General features: G+C 38.0%; 1 protein-coding gene across 14 annotated transcripts in view; it reads right to left on the bottom strand.

Moving 5' to 3' along the window:
• The window catches only part of Robo1 (roundabout guidance receptor 1), a 1,008,387-nt gene that overhangs the window by 123,202 nt on the left and 859,430 nt on the right, over nucleotides 1-25,755 (bottom strand). For all 14 annotated transcript variants that reach the window (XM_075953430.1, XM_075953344.1, XM_075953840.1 and 11 more), the window contains one exon: nucleotides 23,398-23,555. In XM_075953430.1, coding sequence (XP_075809545.1) covers nucleotides 23,398-23,555 — 158 coding nt within the window. The remainder of the gene's footprint in view (nucleotides 1-23,397; nucleotides 23,556-25,755) is intronic.

Raw genomic sequence — 25,755 nt, 5'->3', positions numbered from 1 at the left:
CTAGCCCAAACTAGTGAATTTGTTAAAGACAATGCTAGGATCATTGGCTCTATCAAACACAGTCTGATCTAGCCCAAACTAGTGAATTTATTAAAGACAATGCTAGGAGCTTTGGCTCTATCCAAGACAGTCTGGTAATCAAGCTAGTGAGGAGCAGGGCAGCCTAGGCAACACATGTAGACCTTACCTGAAAACAATAATAAAAAATACAATAGTAATCTTAGGTCACTGCATACTAAAATAAAAAAGTAATGGTAGCATAATTCTACTACACAAATGAGAAAGGACTGAATAAGTATTCAAAAATGTTTCATAGAAATAAAACAATTAGAATTAACTGAAGACAATTTAGGCAATTCTGCTTCCATAGAATATCAAAGAACATAAAAATAGTTCTTTTGTGGCCATTTTTCTTATTCAGATCCTGCGTTGAACTGTTCAAGAAAATCAGTTTAAATCAAGATGACAAAATCTCTTTATTAATTATTATTTAATGTTATATATAGGCAATTTATACTTCTGAATATACACACTACTACCTTTCTCTTTGAAGCTTAGAATTAAGAGTTATTATCAAAAAACTTATTTTTTTCCTGATAATTCAAGAATTATCAGTTGTCAACTCCAAAGCACTGAAAGAACTACTGCCACAATTCCATCAATTTCTCTTGCATATAAGATACACTTCAAGAATTAATTTGTATATATGCTACTTATGTGGGCTAACAAACAAGACTTTCAATGCTATTTGTGCTGATGACAGAAGGATCTCAGGAAGATCTCAAATGTCAAGTGTTTAGATTACCAGCAATACTAAGCTAGAACCAGCCACATCACAGTCCTTGAACTAGCAAAGTTAAGTTACTTTCTAGTTTTCAGAAAACTATTGACATCAGATTCATGAAAAACAACAACAGCAACAAAAACCCTTTCCTTTCTCCCTGTGGCTATTTCAATCTGGGACATAAGAGCCTGACACAGGAATCAGAGGAGGGGACTGAGGAGGACGAGAATGGGGGACGGGAGATGAATTATTTAAAATATTTCCCACTGAGGCTTTCTGACTAAGGGAAACTCCAGTTCCATGTGGCCAAGAAAGGGATCGTTGATAAAACTGTGGTATACTCCTGACCAGACACAAAAGGGAACAGCTGTGCCCTGAGTAGTATCAAAGAAAGATAATGAATGAATACTAATATCAATCATATTTTATTTTGCTGTAGGGTATTAAAAAAATCAAACCAGCCAGATTTTAACCTCATCATAAAAAAAGAGTATTCAACTTGATAGTGCAAACTATTCATCTTTATTTTACTAATTCATTGGCTTTGTCTCTTTCATTTTTCACAGCCTATTTAAAGTGTAAATAGTACTCCTGGGAATTACACACACATACAAAATAAACTTTCATAACCAAAGACCTGGCAACAGCATATACATCGCATAGAAAATATGAGAACAAACTGGAAGCAATCACATCATCTTTCTATATTTAATCTCCTGACATAAGAAGGATAGCGTTCCAAGGGTGGGGGGGGGGGAGGGGAGAGAACACAACGTGTAAGTCTTCAGATTATTCTCTTCAGAGAAGAATTAGGGAAAGCGGGCAATTAAGATCTTTTCACTGGTGTCCTATATTTGCCCAAGCTACAGACATACAAGAGCACATGATCCAATTTCATTTGTTTGCTGGTACACTTTACAACGCCGTTTGAAAACCAACATGATTTCAGCCAGGAGTTTAAACACACTTGATCGTCGGAAAGAAGCAACAAGAGCCTCATGCAGAAAAAGCAATTATCCCAGTGGGAGCACGTGGCTCTCCACACAGCTTGGGGGACTGCCAGCTGAGAACACAGGCCAGGGAGAATTCTGTCTAGGACTGTGGCAGCTGCCTTGCTAGGCGACTTCCGGCTCCTACTAAACTTCCCGGCTTCCTCCCGGCAATTTAGAAATTGGTACCGGGCTACTTGGCGGCAGCAGAAGTGCACCTATGATAATTTGATGACAGACTTCAACTAGCCTAGCTAATTGCAGGCAAGGGGGAGGCACCCTGCGGAGACACCGTTAAGTAGAGGGGAGAGGATGATTTTCCTTGTGAGGGATAAATTATCTTCCGACATAGTGCAAGTATACCCCCAGAGAACCTATTCATGAAGCTTTATTTTAACAAGGGAAAAAAAAGTAGAAACAGGGGCTTCTTAATGCCTACCTAGTTTGCTTGCTTAAGTGGGGCCCAAAGACGAAATGAAGACTTGAATTTGGCATTTTCTCTTGCAAACCCATTTTCTTGGGCCACCGCACTATGGAATCCAGAGCAATCAAGGGAGAAAGTCCGCTCTAATTTACAATGTTCCAAACTTCAGCCAGCAACTGCGGACTGCGGGCGAAATGGAAAGCACTTTGAGGGAGCATAGGCTTTTAGCTGATTTCCAAGGTGTCTGATTCTCAAGCCACTTAGATTAGCCCCCCAAAGTGAATCCTGCAAAACGTAAGCAATTTAAAGAGTGGTTTTTGTCATAAAGTGGCCTTTGCTAGTTGTCCCCTAAAAGCAAGGGAGCTGATAGGCTTTTACCTCTATGAAAATTCTAGGCAGATTATATGGTAGTGTTGGGCTTGGATATGAAAAATTAATTTAGCCCACAGCTATTAAACTTAATGTATTATTTCCTTCACAGGTCTCATGAAACAATGTCCTGCTGTTTTAAAGGGAAAAACAAAGTCTTACGGGCAATTTTCACTCTCCCACAAAACCAGGGTTGCTGTTTATCACCTCAGCCAGCCATCTGGCTGTAATTCTGAATTTACATGTAGTCACTGCTAAGACAGCCTGAAATAAAAGTCTACAGAGGAATTATGACTACGCTCTAGAAATAAAGATGACAAATGTTCATAGTATTTGAGAAGAGAAAAGCTCATTTTCAAACTCTTGGCTCTTTTGAGTTACAAGGACACCAGCTGAAAATACTTCCCCAACAGTCAATCCGTGTTTTTCTCTCTCTGCCTTCTTAGGGTTCCTTGTTCTCTACACTGCGAGGATTTCCTTCATCACCAAATACTTTGCTAAGATAATGCCTTTTCCAGAGACCCGGTGTCATTTGTAACATTACCCTGGAAATTTAAATTCACTTACATTCTGAACACAGAAACCCAGGGCAGAGACAATCACCGCGGAGCACAGCACGAATTCTTGGACATGGAAACACAGCGACCAGGTTTACTTTACAGAAAGAGATTTTTTCATTTCTGAATATAAAAGAGCACCAGGAGTATCTAATATTACTACCTCAGACTCTTTACAAGTGTAAACATGTTTGTTAAAGCTGCAGGTTGAGGTAAAGTCTCATCTATCGCTGGTGGCGTTTTTCATCTCAGAATTTCAAAGAGGAACAAGCTGCAAGTAAGCAGCTTAGTTAACTAATTCATTCATCAGAAGACTGAGCCCATTAGACTACAAGCATGAATTCAAAACCCAAACAGCCAATTTCTCCCTTCTCTTGTCCTGAACACGATACTATGCTAGAATGTATCTCCTTAATTTGACAGTTCTGTACACCTCAATAATGGATGCACACATCACTAGAAGACAAATCACTCCTATATCTCTCAATGTTATGTACATTAATACACACACACCTAAATGCATATTCGTATGAAATGTGATCGTTTATTTACCCACGTGGGGGCTGTAATCATTTTGGAACACAAAGATTGCAGGAGAGTTCAAAATCAGCCTTCAGCTTGAACATTAGCCAAGTACACCTCTTGAGAAGCACTGATGAACTCATGATTCCTAAGGAGTAAAAATAAGTGCTTTCCATGAACTTCTATTTCTATAGTGATCTATGAAAACAAAACAAAAGACAAAATTACTTATTTAAAAATATTTTAAAAAATCATCCGGGTTTGCATCAAAGGCATATTCTTGCAATCATATGCAATTCAGTTCCATGGCCAAGACAAAAACACACTGAAGAAAAATTCATTGCAAAGCATCAAGGGAGGATAGATTGCTATAATGAATCTGATGATTGCGCCTAACCTCAGTCCAGCTAGTCAATGGGTGCTACAATTGCTCTTGACCTATGTCTAAATTATACTGTTCGAACTTGGAGTTGGAAATCAGGATTTTGTGAATCCTAGGTTGCTTCCAGAAAAAAAGGTCACCAGAAGCTTTGGCATTACCAAGTGTTGTGCCAGGAGTCAGTGGGAAGATGGAGAAGCAAACTACAATGAGAGGTAAATGCAGTTTTACCATGACTTTGCTTGTCTCCCACACATGACACACAGTCTGTGATGACCAGGACTTCGTCCTAACTTCAGCATTTAAAAAACACAGCACGTATGTAGAAAACATATTACTTGCATTTTCCTCCCCACAGAAATCAGATGTATAGACTTGTAGTGAAGCCAGCAGTCATCTCTTCAGATAATGCTTAGTATTCTAGAGCGTGGGTTTGTAACAGATTCTTCTACCGTGGAAGACAAATTCAAATCCTACTCACTTTCCCAAACAAATGCATGTAAATTCTCTGATGTTTATCTAGGGATTTTAAATGAGTTAACCGCCCTGCTAGCTGCCAAAAAAAAAAATCACAAAAAAATGAGATTTGAAAAAAAATCCAGTCTTATGTGTAATATACGTTTTAATGGTTTTGTAGGCAAGTAAGTACATGAAATTTTCTTCATCAAGTCTGTAGCAAGTTTAATCAATATTGAAATTATTTCATATAGCAACCTGTGTGGTCCAATGTTCATCTGAATTACAGTGTCTTAACACCTGTGGTATAGCCCACTGCTGCACGAAGTAGGTTATAAAATTGCACATTCTATTATTTTTTGATAAAGCAACTAACATTCAGGAAATATAAAAAATTAGCTTCATGTAGTTCCATCAGTGCCCCGGATCTCATTCTACACACAAACCAAGCAAAGTTTCCATAGTGGGCTTTCTTTTGGATAGAGATGGTGAACTTATATTTCCTTGGCTTCCCATACAACAAGGTACAAATCTACAGTCTCATTCAAAGGTATGGATATAAAAGACTGAATGAACCAAGAAATGCGGTCTGAGGGCTTTGCCAGTATGTTAGACTCAGTTCCTCCTTTCAGCGGGGGTCAGTTTTAAACCTGCCCGAGTAGGAAAGCCAGCTCAAAGGCCCTTAACCCATGTACTTGTCATCAGGATAAATGTGCATGCTCAGCACATATGCCTGTGGATGGCTCTCTTGCTCCCAGCTAAGCGTGAGTTTATTATTACAGCACAGTTAGAGTTGGGCAGAATATTGCTACCCTGCTGCAGTGACAATGGGCTAATCCCATATGATCTTTGCGAGCATGGTGCAGGGTACGGTAGAGTGGTCAGATGTATCTGGCTGAGAGAAGAATGACACCAGGAAGGTGAAAGGGAACCTAAGCAATAATGGATTCCTTTATCCACTCAAGGAGATGAACTTCCATTATTTTCAACCAGTTCTATATAAATTGGGCTCAACTGCTCTTGAGAATTTTCCCATACAAGTGGATTTTAACCTGAGCCTGTGTCTAACATGGTCAGCCTTCTAAGCTTCATAAGCACCTACAGTTCTTAAGATTTAAGAAGAGAAATCCTGTACCATCTGGTAGTAATTCTGTTAATGTACACCAGATTATTTTACAAGTGTATGATTTATCATATTATCAAATTCTTTGGTTTTAAGGAAATAAAAGCTGAAGAGGTCAGACGTTACCAATCGCTATTGACTTTAAGCAAGTGGCCCTTTAAACAAAGAAAAAGCATAAATAGCATTAAGGGACCTCAGCCTAGGCATCAAAATCGAAATTATTCTGAAGAGAGAATCTTTCCATAAAAGTGGTGGTGTGGACATCATGGAGAAATAAAGTTAACTTTGGCCAAGCATAAGTAATGAAAAGGAAATCCCAGGCCCTTTAAAAGGTTCAGATGAAAAGTAATTTAAACCTGAATGGCTTCAAATGTTTCTTTGATTTCTGCATTTGGGACCTCTTTTCAAAAGAAAGAAGGCCTTGTACAATCAGTGAACTTTGGAATGTTCTACTTTAAAAGGGAAGGTTACAATTCATTTTGTTTGAGGTAAACAGAAAGAAACAAAATGCCGCCTGGCCATCATGCGCAATCACAGATAAGTGACGGGCAAAGCAAACGGCCTAAACACAAAGGCTTTACCCACCCCATGCTGATAGCAATGAACTCTTCCAATTCCAAGATAAGGTTTACAGGCAACGCTTTCAAGTAAATACGAAGCTACAATTTTTTTAAAAGAGACATTTCACTAGAGATTAATAGAACATTGAAAATAAAATAAACGGGTCAGAACACCATCCTTGAACCCACAAAAGATTGTGTCTTTAATTTGGCAAGCGACTTCAACCTATAATTAAACAAAATGCTCCCAGACTCCGGCAGAATTCCACTAGTCCACGGCCATGTGGAGAGACTTCAGGGGGCTGATTGGGTACATGGAAGTGCTGACTGAGACCGGGAAGAACTGAAGTTGCAGGGGCATGCACACACTGGTCGCAGAAAACGGGAGGGCAACTGCATTTGTGCCTCTGCTTTCTGGGTTAGGAGAGCAGGCTGACCACAAATTCCTGCCACACGAATGCCCTTGGGCTACCTGGGTCCATTCGGTACAGCTGCCATATTTGGGGTAGATGCAGCTCTCCTCCCTGATCACTTGAACTAGGAAGTCTCAGTGTTGCAGGAAGACCAGAAGAATTTCTGGAAGCCTTTCTCCTTTGATCCACTCTGACAGGAGGATTAAGAATGCTAATTCGAGGGACATGGTGGCTAGATTAGGGCAGCTCAGTGAGGCAGGCCTCTGTGTTGTCTAACATTCTGGATACAACATTTGGGTGGGCCTGGCTTTTTCAGAAAAAAAAAAATAGTAATAGTAAAAACTGTCTTAGAGGAGACCAATTTGGAAAAACCAAATAACCAGAAGTGCAGAATGTTCTCAAGGGATTTAATAGAATATTAAAATCAAAACAGGATAAAATATCAGTGTGGCACCATTTCCAAACTGCATAGAATTATATAGGCTGAGCACATATGTGAGGTCATTTATGCACACGGAAGTCTAACCCATTACTCAGAGTGCCCATGAGAACTACATAACATTACCCAAATTGCTAAAGATTACTTGTTAACCCAGAAATCCACTGTCTGGCAATCTGGGTCTGCCCTTTTACCTCCACATCTGAACACAGTTGCGTGGTCTCTGTGGTGCTTGAGCAAGCTCATGTTGATCTGTAGGGATTTTCCAAGGAATGATAACTTGGTGTCTTAAATGATCAGGACAAAAATGGGCAGACAGACTATACAATATCAAGTCCACTGATATTATACGTCATATAAGATGTAACATTTATATAACTTATGAACTGATGGAACAGGATTTGCTATGGTTTCACAAATATTTGTTTATTTTTTAATCATCTAAATGTTTTATTCTATAAGTTGCTTTAATTTATCAAGTTAAACTCTGCCGCTTTCTCACCATTTACAAGTTCTCACTCTCTCCTACTGATCTTAAAGTCACAATTGCTGATGGCCTTGAACTGCTGATTTTCCTACCTCTACTTCCCAGCACTGGGATTTCAGGCGTGAGCCACCATACCTTGCTCATATGGTAGTTGAGATCAAACCCATGGCCACCTACATGCTAGGGAAGCAATCTATCCTATAAGCTACCTACCTCCCCAGCCCCTCACCACTCATTAGTACAAATTGAACAGGAACTGCAAATCAAGGCAATCTGCTATATAATAACTTACCATGAGTGTTATCATCCATGCTAAAGTCTTGCAACTCCCTTATTTTTATCCTCATTCATTCTATACCTTTTGCTTCTTCCTCTGTCTTCCTTTCCCTGTTCCCTCCCCTCCTCTTCCCTAGCCTCCCTTCTTCCTCCTTTGTCACCCTTCTCCTTCCCTCCTCTTAGCTTCCCATTTATCTTTCCTCTCCTCTCTGCTCCCCTCCCCTCTACTCACCATCTTCCTCTCCTCTTCTCACTATCAAGGAACTAATCTATAGCCATATGTGTGTCATGTAAGTACAATATCAGTGAATTACAGCCCCAGTCAAAGCAGACTGGGCACACTAGTATAATTTGATTTACAAAGAGATCATAGTAAATAGGTAGGGAAAAAATAGTATTATTTAGGTTGGTACAAAAACTATTGTGGTTTTGAACTATAAATTTTAAATCACTGCAACTAAGTTCAAACAATCTTTATTAATCAAATAGGAACCACTATAATCAATACATTTTTATAATGGAGAAATAATTAATCCCATAAAGCTGTCAATCAGTTAACCATCACTTGCTCCTACCAAAAGACAGACACAGGAACACAGGCATTCACTCCAGATGCATCATATAGAAGGGGCAAGTACATATGAATGAGAATTTACAGCAAATCTAAGGAGAATGCTTGATACAGGGGACAAGACCTGAAAACGAAATCTAATGTATACATTTTAGGTAGGATTTTACAGAAGGCTCCTCTGAAGAAACTGCATCAGAGATTTGAGAGCTCAGCAGTTATAGAACATACAGCACAAGCCTCATGACCAGGGTTCAAGTTACAACCCAAATGAAAGCACACGTAATGGTTCGATTCTCCAATCTTGGTATTTCCGTGGTAAGATGGACTGAGGCAGGAAGAGTGGGCAGAACTGTTGCTGGCCTATATGTGTGCAATGAAGAGTAAGGTGAGCACTGCCCACACAAGGAGAAGGTGAGAAGCAAAATTGAAGTCTTCTAACTTCCACATGTGCACTACAGCATGTGTGTCACTACCTAAAACAAACAAAAAAACTGTGTGTGTGTGTGTGTGTCTGTGCACTAGACCTGCACACAGAGAAACAAAACTAAATTAAAAACGTTAAAATGGAATGTGAAATTTTAGTTTAAAGCGAAGAAGAGACTGCAGAGGTCAGAACATACAATAGCAGAAGAAAAGAATTCATAAATCAATAAAAGCTTAGTAATCAAAATTTTCAGTAAGAACAGTGACCAAATTGTCATTAGACTATCTTACTACCATCTGACCTAAAATGGCTATTCTTGGTTGTCACCTTGACTGTATCTGTAATGAACTATAATCCAGAAATGGAGGGCACACTTGTGATCTGGATCTTAAGGCAAGAAGACAACATGCCTTTGATCTGGCGCTTGAGGCTTGATGACACCAGTCTTTAATGCAGACCGTGAGGCTGGAAGGCAACACCTTTAATCTGGTCCATGCTTTCATTGCGAGGCTATATAAGGACAATTGAAGAAGGAAGGGTTTGCTCTTTGCCTGCTTGCCCTCGCCTTGTGAGAGCATCCAAACGACCAGCTGAGACAGCCAGCCTCGGGGGACTGAGCAACTACTAGATTCTTGGACTTTCCATTGACAACTAGCCACTGTTGGACTGCAGCCTGTAAGTCCTTCCAACAAATTCCCGTGTGTCGTCTCTCTCTCTCTCTCTCTCTCTCTCTCTCTCTCTCCTCTCTCTCTGTGTGTGTGTGTGTGTGTGTGAGAGAGAGAGAGAGAGAGAGAGAGAGAGAGAGAGACAGAGAGACAGAGACAGAGAGACAGAGAGACAAAGACAGAGAGACAGAAACAGAGACAGAGAGATTCATTTTAAAAGTCTGTTACTTTAGGAAACCATGATAAAAAGAACCAAAACAGTTGAGGGTGCTGTTTATTGATGACCTGAGCATTGAAACCACAGATTGTAGCTTAAGAGAACATTTTGAAAAATGCAGCAAACTTATGGAATCTGTAGTAATGAGAGATCCCCAAACAAAATAGTCCAGGGGCTTTGGTTTGGTGAGCTATTCTTGTCTTGAAAAGTTTTGAATTAATTCCATTGGCAAAAGAAATCTCAAAGCAGCCTAATATAGACTCTGTCCGTGGTGAACTCTAATGGAAATTTATAATTTAAAAAAAAAAGAGTGAACTGAGTTGGGTAAATTTCAAAATGTAATCCTGTGTTCAAGGAGATAAACAGATTAAGAAAGGGAATAAAGGGGGTGGTGACCTCAAGGGCAAGATCCCACCCAGCTAAGTTTCCAACTTGTGAAAAGGAACTAAAGAAAAGCTTCCAGCTGGGTGTAGTGGGGCACACCTTTAATCCCAGCACCTGGAAGGCAGAGGCTGGTGGATCTCTGAGTTTGAGGCCAGCATGGTCAACAGACCAAGTTTTGGACAGCCAAGCTTAGGCAGGGAAAGACCGAAAGCTGATGAAGAAGTAACTGAACCAGGGGTCATGTTCTAGCCCCAGCAAGTAACAGAATTTGGCAGTTTCGGCCATGTGGTTCTGGCTTTAGAAATAAGGGCAGAAGAAAAGCATTATGGAATAAAGCCACTGAGGCTGGCATGTATCAGGGGTGTCACTGAATGGCCTAGGAGATGGAGCATTGTGTGAAGTCATGAAGTTGAAGCCTGCCTTGCCTTGGAGAATCCCAGATGTTACAAATGCCAGAGTCATGGGATACCTGTCGAGAACGACTAACCAGGATGGGAACCAGCCCAAATGAAAGAAGTGCATTGTAGTCAACAAAGCTACATGGAGCTGCAGATGTGGAGAGTATTATGAAATCAGACATAGAGATGCAGAGTTTGGAGTCTGCCAAGCTGGTTTTGATCTTGTTTTGGTCCAATATATATATATATATATATATATTGCTATGCTCCTTTCCTTGCATTTTGGAATTGTAACATATCCTGTACGATTATATGTTGGAAGAAAGTGATCTGCTTGTGGATTTTCATTTTTTACAGGGGATTCACAGTTAAGAGATTGCCACACATCTCTTTGGACTTTGTAACAAGTTTAAGACATTTGAAATTGGATTGAATGCATATTTTTCATTATGATATGGCTATAGGTCTTTGAGAGTCAGGGGACAGAATGTGGTGGTTTGAAAGGAAATGGCCCCCAAAGGGAGTGGCACAATTAGGAGATATAGCCTTGTTGGAGGGCGTGTGTCGCTGTGGGGGCAAGCTTTAATGTCTCTTTTGTACCAATTTCTTTCAGTATGACAGACAGTTGACTTCCTATTGCCTGCAAGATGTAACACTCTCAGCTTCAGCACCACATCTGTCTGCATGGCCGCCAAGTTCCCTGTCATGATGATAATGGACTGAATAAGTGAGCCACCCCAATTAAGTGTTTTCCTTTATAAGACTAGCCGTGGTCATGGAGTCACTTCACAGCCGTAAAAACCTTAACTAAGACATAGCCTCGTGTGTACCGGGATTGAGAATGTCTCAGTTTCTAGCAATCCTTTAGAAAGGTTTGCGCTTACAAGTGGATGAGAAACACTGGGCTTTCATTAGTTTTGTATTCATGTATGGTGGATCTATGTGAAATTATGCACATTTGAAAGCTTGGGAAAGGCTCCAAACACTCCTTGGGAACATAAACCATAATTTCTCAACCCTGCTTCCTCTTGTGAATCACAGAATTTCTCAACTCCCTGAAGCATGCAGTCTGCCTAGGTGTTCCTGATGCATGGGAAAGAGGTTGATTCACTCTACACGGTAGCTGCCTTAGGCAGTTCAGCTTTCTGTCCTGTGAAATTCACAGCTGATGACTGCATTTCAGAACACTGTTGGCCAAAAAACTCGCATTAGTTCCCTCTTCCTAGGATTCTGCTAAAGTCTCTAAAGTATCTATTATATTCATTTAAAGTATGACTTTATTACATATTCATGAAATTAAAGTTGATACAGTTCAAAAATTTCCTCATTTTTTCCCATATAGTTTTGATAAATATATCTAGGGTCCACACAGGTCTAATAAAGTATTCAAGAATATTCAGAATACTTGAGTGTGTATGTATAGATTATAGCTATTGAGAGTGATGTGCTTTCTCAGCGTGTACCCATGACACAGTGAACTAATACAGATATTAGTAGACAAGTTATTGGACAGATTCAAGAAGAAAAAGAAATTTATACAGATTAAACACCTTTCATAGGGTGATGAATGTAAATGTCGAAACCTGACATTATAATTTGGTCTTACAATGCTCAAGCATGTATTATTGATACTGTGTTCCTATTATAAAATTTGAAAATTAAGCAATTAAATTAAACACAGATTTATTTTTAATTATTTTATATAATCCTAAAATAGATATTTTACCTATACCATGAGTCAAAATTTATTTTTCAAAAGAAATAAAGCACATAATGGAAAACGTCTATTTCTGGCTTTCCACCCCAACTTCCTTTGACCATTACGTAAGAACACTACAGATTTATTTTGCAGGAACACAAATTCAACTTCTCAGGGAAGTGGGGCTCTACATCATCTGTTGTGGTAAATACAATGATTTCCTCTAGAATGGAAGTGGGAGAAAGGAAGCAGTGGACATTGAACAATGAAGGAAACTGGAGAACAGAGCAAAGTAACGACTGAAGGAAGGGAGGAGGAGCAGATGGCTCAGAAGGAGACATATGGGAATTGAAGGAGAGGAAGCAATTGGCAAGAAGTTGGCTGCTTGCCAAATTTGTGAAGGCTCTGGAGGACACAGGGGATTTGGATGGGATGTGAGTCAGCTGCATTTTACCCAAATATCACACCAACATGGGAAATCAAAGAAATCCTCAAAGACTACAGGATGCAGAACAGGCCGAGGAAAAGTTATGACATGTCTCATCACAGCAATTCTGTCTCTTTAGCATGGGGAAGGATGTGTTAAATGGGTGTTTGAATGTATAAATGTATTTCTTCATAGCTGTATTACTACGTCCAAATCTTAATTTTGCTTGTGAAAGAAATAACACAGATAAGACCTATTTATATTCAGTTATTTTTCCTAATCTGGGATGTCACTCAATTCTAATTATACATAAAATAACTCTCTTCAAATATCTTGGATTAGGGTGACCTGCTATTCTTGTTTTCTCAGATCTGATAGGTTTCCAAGGCTAGAGTTTTATTGTTAAATACAAGGAGAGTCCTGGGAAAATGGTGATGGCTAGTCATCATACAAGAAGCAAAACATAAAGAAAAGTTACAAATATGCTCATGCTAACATGAATGGATACAGTGGGATTCTTTTTGAACATTTTTAAAAGATGGGTGCTGTCATAGACTTGAGGAGTAAAGCCCTTGCGTCCATTCTCTTTCCTGAGATTATTCAGGAGATAATGGTGGCCAAGAGCAGATGCAAAGAAAGTCTCATCTCTCCCTGAATATCAATATACAATGGTCAATGGGGGAGGAAAATCCATTTCTTCATGTGGAGTAGCCACTGATGAGGAGCCGAGCTTTCTACAAAATAATTATTGCCCTGGATTTTGTTATTAACCCTAAAAAACAAGATGGGAGACAGAAAAAAGGAAGGGGGAGAGGAAGGAAAAAGATAGAGTAAAGAAAGAAAGTAGTACCGAAAGAGGAAGGAAGGAAGAAAAGCAAATGAACTAGAAGTAGGTGGGAAGAGTGATGGAGGAAGGTCATTGGTTAAGTAATAAAGCAACTGCTTGGTCTGCTTGGTCTCATAGGTTAAAACATAGGTGGGAGGAGTAAACAGAACGGAATGCTGGGAGGAAGAGGAAGTGAGCTCAGAGATGCCATGCTCCTCTCTCAGGAGCAGATGTGAGATGCAATAGCTCTGCTCTCTGGGGCACACGCGATGAAGCTCCAACCCAGGATGGACGTGGGCTAGAATCTTTCCCGGTAAGACCGGGGCTACACAGATTATTAGAGATGGGTTGATCGGGATATCAGAATTAGCCAGTAAGGGCTAGAGCTAAAGGGCCAAGCAGTGTTTAAATGAATACAATTTGTGTGTTGTTATTTCGGGGCATAAGCTAGCCAGGCAGCCGGGGTGCTGGGGACGCAGCCCGGCTGCTCCAATTATTACTACAGAAGAGGAAATCGATCAGTAAGTAGAAGCAGAGGAGGACAATGGAGTGAATATGATGAAAATATGCACTACACATGTATGAAATGTCACTTGGAACTCGTGATTATATAGCCAATTTTACGCTAATAAAATGGTTTCTGTTTGGTCTAGTGCTAATGAAAATAATTAGCATAGAATTATTTGATTATTGTCTCAATTACTTTTCAATCCTGTAGAAAATAGAAAACAGAATATTTGTGATATGCTCTCTGGAGGACGGCCAGAAAGAAGAATAAAAAGTTCAAGGCAAAAATTATAGGAGTCAGAGGGAATAGAGGACACCAGGAGAATACAGTCTACGGAATCAACAAAGCGGGGCTCACATGGGCTCACAGAGACTAAAGCAGCAAGCACAGGGCCTGCATTGTCTGAACCATATATATTATGACTGTTAGGCTGGTGTTGTGGGACACCTAACAGTGGGAGCAGACGTATCTCTGGCTCTTTTCACTGCTTTTGGGAACCTTTTCTGCCTATTGTGTTGTCTTATCTAGCCTCGGAATTAGGGCTTTTGCCTTGTCTTATTGTATCCTGTTCTGTCGTGTATGGTTGTTTTTCAGAGGCCTGCACTTTTCTGAAGAGGAACCAAAGAAGAAGTGGATCTGGGGGAGAGGGGAGGTGCAGTAGAGTTGGGAGGAGTGAATGGAGGGGGGAAACTGTGGTCGGGTTGTATTTCATGAGAGAAGAATCTATTTTCAATAAAAAGAAAAAATTATATTAGAGAAAAGTTTGACACAAAGCCCCAAACTGAGAATTTCAAATATGAAAGCAAATAGTCTTAATCTATTATTTAAAAAATATTGCAATGAATTAATCGGAATCAATCACAGAGGGCATTATGACAAATTAACTGAGGTTTGATTCCAGACAGAACTTAGGCTTTATCGGAAGCTACTGTGTTAGTTTTTGTACATACTATCCAAACCCACACAAAACAGCCAGATTGGTGTGTCTTCTCCTCAACACAGCTTCTAATTCAACATATAACTTCTCATAATGCTCAAATCTCTCAGCAATATCTTCTGGCATGTACAACAATGGTGATTTTAGAGCATGGACAGTCTAAATTTTGGGCTAAGCACTTAAAGCATATTCAATGATTTTTGTTAATTGGGCACAGAATGATTTTAAGTGACCTTTAAAAATACTAAAAAGTAAATAGTGATCAGTTAGTTATCCTCTTCCACAGAGCATCTCCAATATAGAAGGCATCTAGTGTTAAAAACAGATAATCTTAGTTTAGCAGAGTTATAATCTTTGGTTGAACTCAGCTGTTCTTAACACATATTTTGTGAAACGTTTAAGCTTTTCAAATGTTCTCAATCTTAGTTACATTACAGATTTCATTTCTAGAAACAATATGTGCTAATTCTTGAATATAGCTAGTCTAGTTTGCGAAAAAAAATCATCATATCTTGCAAAAAAAAAGCTGGATGTGGCAACATGTGCCTGTAATTCCAGCAGCCAGGAGGTAGAGATAGGTAGACCCTGGGACCTTGTTGGCTAGTCAGACCAGGTTCAGTGAGAGGCCCCTCACTCAAAAATGGTATGGAGTGATGGCAGAAGACACAGGACTTTTACATCTGGTCTCCACAACCATGTCCACTTGCACATGAATGCATACACGAACAAATCCATACAGATACAAACATAAAAAAATAAGAAAAATAAAGACATTCATAAATAAAAGGCAGTTTTACCATATGCTAAAATATCAGATCATATGTCACATAATCTATAAAAAGTTATCGATTAATAAAACAAAACATGGGTGCCAGATAATTGTTCCCTAACTCCACTCTCAGCCTATTTGGAATCGGCCACTGCTTCAGCAAAATTACTTAGTAGTTACTTGAATGTGTTGTTGTTATCATTTAAAAAATTAACACAGGGTGATGAGAACACAGCAAGGATTCTAGAAGCTGGAAGATTAAGATTTCAGCTATCATCATCTTCTTATCTTCCCCCAAGAAACTGAGTTGAGAGATATCTCCTCCTAACTTGAATGAAGAGTTTATGACAAAATAAGACCATGTAAACATGTATTATATAGCAAGTAGTCATTACACAATAGTTATTAAGATGTTGATGTTTCTATAATATCTATTTCTAAACTTATAGATGTGTTGAAATCTTTCAGAAGAAATGTGTTTTAAAATTCATTTTCACAGTATTGAACAGAGGACTGACTATAAATAATTCTTTAGATGCTAGCTTTCAACAGTCAATAAGTATTGCCTCCATATATTTATAATTTACTACAATTTTTCCTGTTAATACTCATTTATTAGCCTACAAAACTCTTTATTTCTAGTCATCACATATTAGATTTCTTTCATAAACACGTGCAGAAATATCTTTTTTTTTTGCTGATGATTCAGTATGAATTTTCTATCTCATCTTTATCACATCGTTATCTACCAATTTTCTCCAATTTGGAGAGAAGGCCATTATGGCACAGAATGTTTTAAAAGATGAAACACATTCCATCCTGGAGGGAAGTTCATTGCTCTTGGGAAGTAAAATATTCAAAGGTTTCAGGACGTTCCTGAAACTGACCAGATTCACCAGGTTCTTCCCTCTCCGTGCATAGCAAGCAGTGAAAACTGCTGACAAACATTCTCAGACAAGAGAAGCTGCTTAGACATGGCTCAGATCAATCAACCTGACCGGAAGAAGCTCAGACCAGCTAAGCTATCTGGAAAAGACAAATCTCCAACCTGTAGTCACTTGTAGGCTGTTCACGAAGCTTCTGAGTTACAGCTTTTGTGAGCTGTCTCTCTTGCTAGGGTGAGCTTTTGGTGAGGCATGCGTATTTGAATCAGTTCTGTTCCTAGGAATAATCTCTCACTCATACTCCTGTGAGGAACTCTAATTAAATTTGTTGGTTCACCACGTTGAACTCTAGACGGTATCCTTACCGGTCTTTCATCAGTTCTCTTTCTGGGCCAAGTAGACATTAGTTCACTTCTTTCAAAAAACAGTGCCAAACAACACATGCCTTAACTTAAACCATACAATTTGTTTTATAGTGCTCTAGTACATAAGTTTCAGAACCAACTACAGATATCACAATTTATAAATGCCCTTGTTGTATATGTGAGATCACCAAATATTAGCACATAACCCATTTTAATGTCTGACATATGGTTAGTTAAGTCTATGTATGTGGGATTCACAGACATGGAGGGTTGGTTATACTTGAAACTATTTTCTTAAGTACTTTACAGGTTCTATATAGTACTTTAATGCTTTTTAATAAATTGGTCCTTTTAATAATCAAGTCAACAAGAAATTTTCATGAAAAATGAATTTTATTTTAATCTTTGTGCTTGCAGTTCCCATTATGACCACTAGAATGTCATTTATTTCAACAGTAGGTTGGGAAAGTCATGCCAAGGGCACTGTATAATTGTGTGGCACCCCCTACCCACTATAAACAATAAAGAAATAGGATTGAGTTAGGGAAAACTTATCTTATAAAGAGAATATGAAAACTACCAAAGTAGGCAGTCATGCAGTAAGTGAGAATCTTACAAAAAAGTCCATTACCTTTGATAGTGTTTAGCTGTCACTTTTTCCTTTCCTATCCACTAATCATACATTTAGATACCCAAAATTACATCAGAATATTCTTGGGGCATTTAAGATCTACATGTTATCATTTATTGTAGTTAATTTTGTAAGTAAACAGCTTAATGAATTATTGAATTATTTTATAATCTAGAACAGTATTTGTGATAACTACTTTAACCTTAACTTTTCCTTTTTTCAAAAGTAATCTAGTTGTCTTAATGAACACAAAATTATTGCTTTATTATTTGGAATTAGTTTGTTTCTCTTTTTCCTTTTTGGCAGAATTGCAAAGTATCTTTAACTTAAATATAATATTTGCAAAAGGTAGTGAAATAAAATAATATATCACTTTTTACAAGGCTTATTTTAATATTGTTATACATTAAAAATAGTTTTAAGAACTCTTGATACATCAGTATGAGAAAGCAGCATTTATTAATCATGATGGTTATGACAAACTCTCAAAGACATGAAGCAAGTCAATTTTATCCAGTTTATGGCAGTCAAACTACTTCTACAACATTCACTTTAAGAACTTGTATTTATATTTTTTTTTAAAAAAAGGAGTACTTGAGACAAACACAATGTGAAGCCTCTTTTATTCTAAGGGATACATGCCAAAAGAGTTTGAAAAGATTCTCCTGTCATGCAGGAGAGTAAGGAAATGTAATTTATACACCCCTGGTTTATGAGCATCATGGATCTAAACTTTGGCTCGGAATCTAGGTCATTGTGAGAAGAAATGGCTAAAGAACATCCAAAATACAGGTGCAGCTACAATTCAATTACACACTTTCCCTTTGTGCAGGGTGTGTCTTTGTTCTCACAGCTGGAAGATGTGTACTTTAATGTTCAACAAAGGAACGCCACCACATTAAAGAACTCTAAGAATTCCTGCGACCTGAACTGAAGCAATAACCATGCACTCTTCAATGGCCTTGCATAAGAATATTGACTACTTTCATCTCCCGCTTGTCAGTTCTCAACACAGTTGGCAACGTGAATTAATGAGAGAAATGAAAACAATCATTTGAATACAAAGTTTAGGAAAAGAAACCAAATAAAATATCGGATAACCAGCATCTCCTGAGAAATGTCTTTTCAGATCTTGAAAAAAAAAAGAGTCAGAAATACAGTCATGCATTCTACTGATAATCAATTTTTTGCTTTCATCATTCAATTTAATTTTGCCTATAGGAAGACAATAAAACAGAAACAAGTATGATCTAAATAAGAACAGAGATTTCGAAACCCAACTACTGATTTTTACCGGCTCATTTCTCTACGTGTAAAAAATATGATTCTTACTTCTAGTCTTCTAACAGTTCAATGGTCATAATTTAGACAAAATGCACAGATGGTCTTGGGAGTAGTAAAATTTCAGATCTTAATACTTCCTGGCATATGGAACACTACTGTGGATCAGCATTTTGGCAGCATTTAAGTGATTTTAGAATTATTTATACATTAATATCTTGGCATCATTTCACAGCCATAGGTTATTACATCCTTAAATTGTCTGACTTCTGATCAGAAGTGTTTTTCACGTTGATTCTTAACTGCTGAAGGGATTGAGTGGCTGGTATTTTGAATTAGAAGGCAGTATCCCTGTGGGCATCAAAAATAAATATGATTCTCTGATAAATTAAAGACCAGCAGAAATCATAAAATTGTCAAATACAATATATGATGCAGGAGGACTTTCCAAGATTTTGCTTTAAAAGAAAGCTAACTGACAACAGAAAGTTTAAACTGTGGATGGTTATAAAAAGGAACACACGTATTGACACGTATAGGAGAAAACCTTAAAGATTAACCGGCAAGTTTTATTTCTTTATCTACATCTATATCTATATCAAGATACAACCTATAAAGAGTTCTGTCTAGTCTGTGCCCAGTTTGTGTATTTTAACAACCTACTCCTTCAAACAGGCCTCCCCTGAAATGCCACTTGTCAGGTCGTCTTTGACTGGCACCAAGTCCTTACATCTCGTGGGCAACCCTTCGACCTCAGGCAACTTGAACTGCCCACTGCACTTGATTCCTCCCACACCCTTTGGGCAGCCCATGTGGTTTATTTTCTTCTTCACTTTAGGTTGCTGCTCATTTTTCATTTGCCTTTCTCCTTGAGAGCTAAGGCCCACATCTTTTCCTTTCTGCCTAGATTCATCCCCTAAAAGATGTCAGTTTTTAACACTGAAATTGTAGGTAAACCCTTGTGACTCTCATATTACATCAAAATAGACTACGTTAAGAAAACTTTAGGCCAGGCGATGGTGGCGCACGCCTTTAATCCCAGCACTCAGGAGGCAGAGGTAGGCGGATCTCTGTGAGTTCGAGACCAGCCTGGTCTACAGAGCTAGTTCCAGGACAGGCTCCAAAGCCACAGAGAAACCCTGTCTCGAAAAAACCAAAAAAAGAAAAAGAAAAAAAAAAAGAAAACTTTAGGACTTCTTTTAGCAACAATGCAATCTATATCCATCCTCTACACTCATAATATATTATCCTCCATGCTCTGTGGTTCAAAATTCAATTCTTGGGCCATGAGCTGTGTTTCATGGACTAACTTGGCCCATACAGAGGTTGCTTCTTGGTGGTAACGACATGTAGCTGAGGCTCACTGGTATTTAATAACGATTTGGTGTTTTCACTCCAAATACATGCCGCTGAAGTTGTCACAGACATCTGCCTCGGAATCTGGATCAGTCTTCCTTCTTTTCAAAGGGAGGGGAAGGCTGCACAGTAATGACTACTTGTATGCTTACCACAACTTAACTTATTCTCCAGCCTCAACCTCAAGTTGCAATTTCTGACTCATACACACAACTGCCTATTTCATATATACTTAGATCTTTTATGAGAATTTGGAAATTACTATGTATAAACCTCTGCTCCTGACATATCCCTAATAGTCTACATTCAATGCACTATCGTTAATGGCACCCACATATTCTGACTTCCTCAGGCCAACCCATAAAAGTATGTCTTGACTCTTCACACATTACGGGCTATATCCAACATGTCTGAAACTTTTGGGTGTAGCACTTTACAATATATTCAGGATCTAATTACTTTTCACCACTTCAGCTCCCAATGGACTGGTTCAACCTACCCATTCAAGTCTGGATTACTGTAAAAACTCCGAATTAGTCTACCCACTTTTGAGAAGGCTGCTATGGATAACCCTTCTGTATGCTGTGAATATATATTGTTCTCATTGGCTGATAATAAAAGCCACTTTGGTCTATAGCAAGCAGAATATAGCTAAGAGGGAAAGCCAAACTGAATACAGGAAGAGAGAAGGGTAGAGTCAAGGAAGGTGAGAGCCAGGAGTCCTAGAAGTGAGATGTCAGCCAGATCCTTAGAGCACAAGTAAAACAACGAGAAAAGTGGCAAAACATAGATTAATAGATATGAGTTATTTAAAGGCAAGAGCTAGATAGTAATAAGCCTGAGTAACATGCCAAATAATTTGTAAATAATATTTAGTCTCAGTGATTATTTAGAAGTGGATGCAGGGCAGGGTGAGACAGAAAAACTTCCATTTACAGAAGGCCACCATTCGCACTTTCTGATCTCATAGTGACAAATGTCTCCTAACATTACTTGGAGGAAAACATGAAATATTTGCAATATCTGTAAGAGCCCACATAATGAGGCCATTTGCTGTCTCCAGACATTATCTTCTATGACTCTCCTTTGCTCGCTCTAGTCAACCCGCACTGATTCTTTGCTCCTTAGTGAAAATGTCATTTGTTTCCCAACTTAGGGTCCAGTATCAGATCAAAATGCATATTTCCTGAACATCTTTCCATTGCCCCACTAACTTCCCCCATATTTTTATTGAGACATTTTCTGATTTTTTTAACATTACATACATACCTAATTTCTAATGGGTCCTTCTCTATCTTTATATATTTTGCTTTTAAAATAATATTGTATAATTTGCAAACTAGTTATCTAGTTGGTTTTGTCCAGAGTTCTCTCTCAACACAACTTAATTAATTTTCTGTGTTGAGAATTTTGTCTTTAATCTGTATTAAATACAAATAAGTGATTGGGAAAACTTGAGAAAGTCAGATATAATAACCATTTAAATGTGTCTGAATTATTAAGGCTTGGAAGTGCGAGGAATAGAGAGCATGCCCTAATGTGATCTGAAGTATGACATTAAGGTAAAATGTTTTTATGATAATGGTACACAGAATCCAAAATAATTGTTGTCACTAAAGAGAAATATTCTCATTCTCTATTTCCCTGTGTTCTTGACTTCATTCCCCCAAGCAAACTTGTCACACAGAATTTTGTTTTGGAAAATTATTTTAAGGTATGTTACATTTGTTCATGCTGTGTGTAGAACATTTGTTTTATAGATGAAAAGTTGTGTTGCATTTTTTATATTGTGTTTGTTTAACTCTGTGAAGCTGTCTTACTTTACCTGTCTAAAACAAGTGATGATCTAATAAAAACAAGAATGACCAATAGTAAGGCAGGAGAAAGGATAGGCAGGGTTGGTAGGTGGGGAGAATAAATAGGAGGGGAAATATAGGAAGGGGGGAAGATAGAAAAAAGAGGACATCAGGGGCCAGTCAGCCGGCTACATAGCAAGCCACAGAGGAAGAGTGAAAGCAAGATTTACACAAGTAAGAGAAAGATAAACACCCAGACACAGAAGGTAGACACGATAATTTAAGAAAAACTGGGTAGAAATAATCTAAGCAAAGGCAGAGCATTTCTAAGTAAGAATTAAGCCCGTGTGTGTGATTTATTTGGGAGCTGGGGAGCTGTCCCACAAAGAGTAAAACAACCAACAACAGAATTTTCACTGTTCCTGATTTTTCAATGTCTCTTAAAATTAGACAAAGTATGGTGTACTTCCAGTTTCTTGACTTAACAGAAAACTAGAGATATTCATTGAAGTCAGATCAGTGCTGAAAAAACAAGCAAGCAAACAAAGAAACCAAAAAACCCACATTTTATTTCCTTGCCTAAACATGCATCCAGCTGGTTCCTTTCTAGCTCCCTCCCAGCTGAATTATCATGCTACTTGGTTAAATAATTGTTCAAGACTAGTGCAAGCATTTGTTAGATGCATGTGATGGGTATTATATCTTCTTTGATAAATTAGCAGAAGTCTTTGTGTTACATACATACTCTCCTGGGCCAATCCATTCACAGCAGAAGATTCAGCATACACGGAACAAAGCAAATAAAAAGAGGACATACCCCACAATCATAGAATTGATGAGAGCATGCTTGTTCACTGAAAACCTTATAGGACAAAATACATGAAAAAAAAGCCACGTGGAATCATGAATTCAAAATGATTATGTGTCATATAATTTTCTATTTAAATCAGGGACTTAAAATGTAATCTATAAGCATAGGATGTCTTTTTCTAATAAAGCCAAGTCATCATTTACTTAGTAAGAGTGAGATTTTACTTTTTTAGAAGCAATACTAAAATACATAGAAGGAAAAGCAAATAAGAAAGGAGAGTGGGCAAAAGCAAACCTTGCAGTAAACAAGGGGATCTTGCAAATATGCCTTCTGTAAATGACTTTTGTAATAATGGTAAATGTAGTACGTGGAAATGGTCTAAGTCTCAAGTCATCGTAATTAAGACTACATAAAAGAGTGTGAACTCTTACACTTTAGAATTGGAAGTACATTTCCTGCCTTTTATTAACCTTTAAAATCATACATTTTCATCACTTATTTTCATGTCTTTACAAGAAAAATTGAAATATAGTTCTTTTAAAAGAACACCAAAGTAGAGCTAATGCAAGGTTTTATCGCTGAGAACTGATTTCTATGTGCTCTTTTGCTTGGGTTACAGAAGCACGCAGTTATCTGCCGGGTGTTCCCTGCCAGTGGACTCAGTACTCACAGTGATTCTTTCATCTTTATCATCCAGGGGTGAGCCATCCTTTTTCCAGGAGATGGTGGGTTCTGGATGGCCCCTAGGAGGCTGGCATTCCATTACTGCAGGCTCCCCTACAGCCACCATGACATCTGAAGGGTTTTGTCTGAAGTCATCCCGTAGTACTGTAGGGACAAGATTAAATCATCACACTCAATGATGGAATATGCAGTCCTTATCTCCGAGCTGCAGCAAAAGTGACATTTATTAGAATATACTCCCACTAAGAGCTATCTCAATGCAGCTTGAAGAATTCGTATCTATTACAGGCATTTGCCGATTAGAAAAGGTACTTGTCCCTTAAGCACACTCAGAACGGATTATTTCCTATTCTTCACAGGCCAGCAAGCAGGTGCACGCTGCTGCTTCTTGCCCTCACAGTTAGCATTTCATTTGAATTGCATGTCTTTTCTGCCCACTGCCTACATTTCTCTTGTCCAAACACTAATAACTATAAATGAATCCTTTAGTTACAAAAAACACCAGGACAATGGCTTCTATCTATTACTACATCAATTACACACACACAAGCAAAAATATGAATAAGGACATTTAAAAGCCCACATTTGAATGATTTTATAGGTATTTAAATTATTGTATATAAACATATTATTAATGTAATTTAAATATAGTCACTGTAAAAATGTCACACGCATTTGACAATGACTGAAATCCGAGCATTTTTCTATTGTCAGAGGATAAGAAAGAGTTAGACCGCATGTTATAATTAGCAATGGCATCAGAATTTATGTCCAAAGTTATTTTTGTGAGGCAGTATCTTATTAAATCCATAAACTTATTTAGAATGAAGTATACTATTCATCTCTTATACTGTGAGTTCTAAATGTTAATGGAACAATCTATTCATGTCATCGCAACTGGACAGGAATGTACTATTTCCATACTATAAAATAAGCAGCATTATTTACTTAGTGATGGTAAGGAAGAAATGTGGGAAATTAAGAAAATAATGTGCTCTAAAAACAGTTCATACAGGAAAACTGTCCTCAATAACTTGATAGTATCAAGAGGTCATGAATTAAATCACAACTGTGTCCTTTGCTAGACAACCCTGAGCATACTATTTATATTCTGCATTTTAAAGTACAAAGCAAGGAAGAAGACAAATGCATTAACACAATGTCTAATAAATCGTTAACTTGCGTATAGTTATTTTCCTTCATCCTGTGTAAAAGATACAAACCATCTTATAGAGGAATTGAAAGGAACACTTAAAATGCATATTTGTAAGTGAAGTACATACATCTGCAGTGAATAGTGTTTCTCTTTAAAAACTACTGATTGAATTTTAAAACTACAGTTGTGTATTGGAAGGAATATATTTTCATCCAAGTGGCCTTTAACAATGCTTTAATAGATGAAGCACTATGATACTGAAACCCAGCAGTCAAAGTAAAACCATCCCTAAATTTAGCTCTCCTAGCCTCAGACAAACTTACTGGCTTGCAGAAGTTTATATTTTTTCCTTTCATTTCTTTCCCTTCCCTTCCTTTGTGCTAATCATGCTCATGTAACTCAGGAAGCCATGATACTCATGGAAAAATGGTTTTCTCCTGCATCTTGAAACAACATTGGCGCAATAACAGCAGGTCAGCCTGTGGAAATCCCTGATTCCAGGAGGAGTCCGGCTTTCTATCTCTGGAAAGAACAGTGAAACGGAAAAGAAAAGAAAAGAAAGTATGGCTGGACCAACTGTTCCAACAGTAACTTTTATACTACATGGTCTTTAATCAACACAAAGACACAGTGCATCTTGTTGAGTTGAGATGTCTTCATTACCTCATTAACAAAATAAACAGAGCGTGAAGGCTTTCATCAATTAGAAGCTATATTGTTATTAGGTGTTAAGAATGAATAACAAACAAAATGTAAAGTTTACAGAAAAAACAAATTAACTGGCCTTAACAGGCACACTCCCACTCTGGACTGTGTTACTAATCACTGACAGCATCCCTGAAATGTTTTAACAGCCCCGAAACACACAAAAGTAAAATATCTTTCAGATGAAAGCAACTTCTCTTTGCATTTCTTTCCAAGTGGTAGACTTAAAATAATCTTGGTCGTAGTTTATCTTATTTATAAATTAAGATCATAATCTCCAATAAGCCAACAAATAGTAAAAAGTTAGGTTTACGTTTGTTCAAGCTATTGTTTCCATTTATCATACTATTCAGGATTGTTTTTATAGTGTAGACTAGAAAGCTAATAAAGTATAATCCAGGAAAGATTGCTGCTTAGATAATGCTCATGGAACCATTTTACAGCTGTAAATTGTAAAAATTCAGGTTGCATATGGCTGCAGGC

Source organism: Microtus pennsylvanicus, chromosome 1 (genome assembly GCF_037038515.1).
Source record: "Microtus pennsylvanicus isolate mMicPen1 chromosome 1, mMicPen1.hap1, whole genome shotgun sequence".
In the NCBI taxonomy this organism is placed as follows: Eukaryota; Metazoa; Chordata; class Mammalia; order Rodentia; family Cricetidae; genus Microtus; species Microtus pennsylvanicus.
The sequence above is the reverse complement of the archived record's forward strand: the minus strand, read 5'-3'. Positions and strand labels throughout refer to the sequence as shown.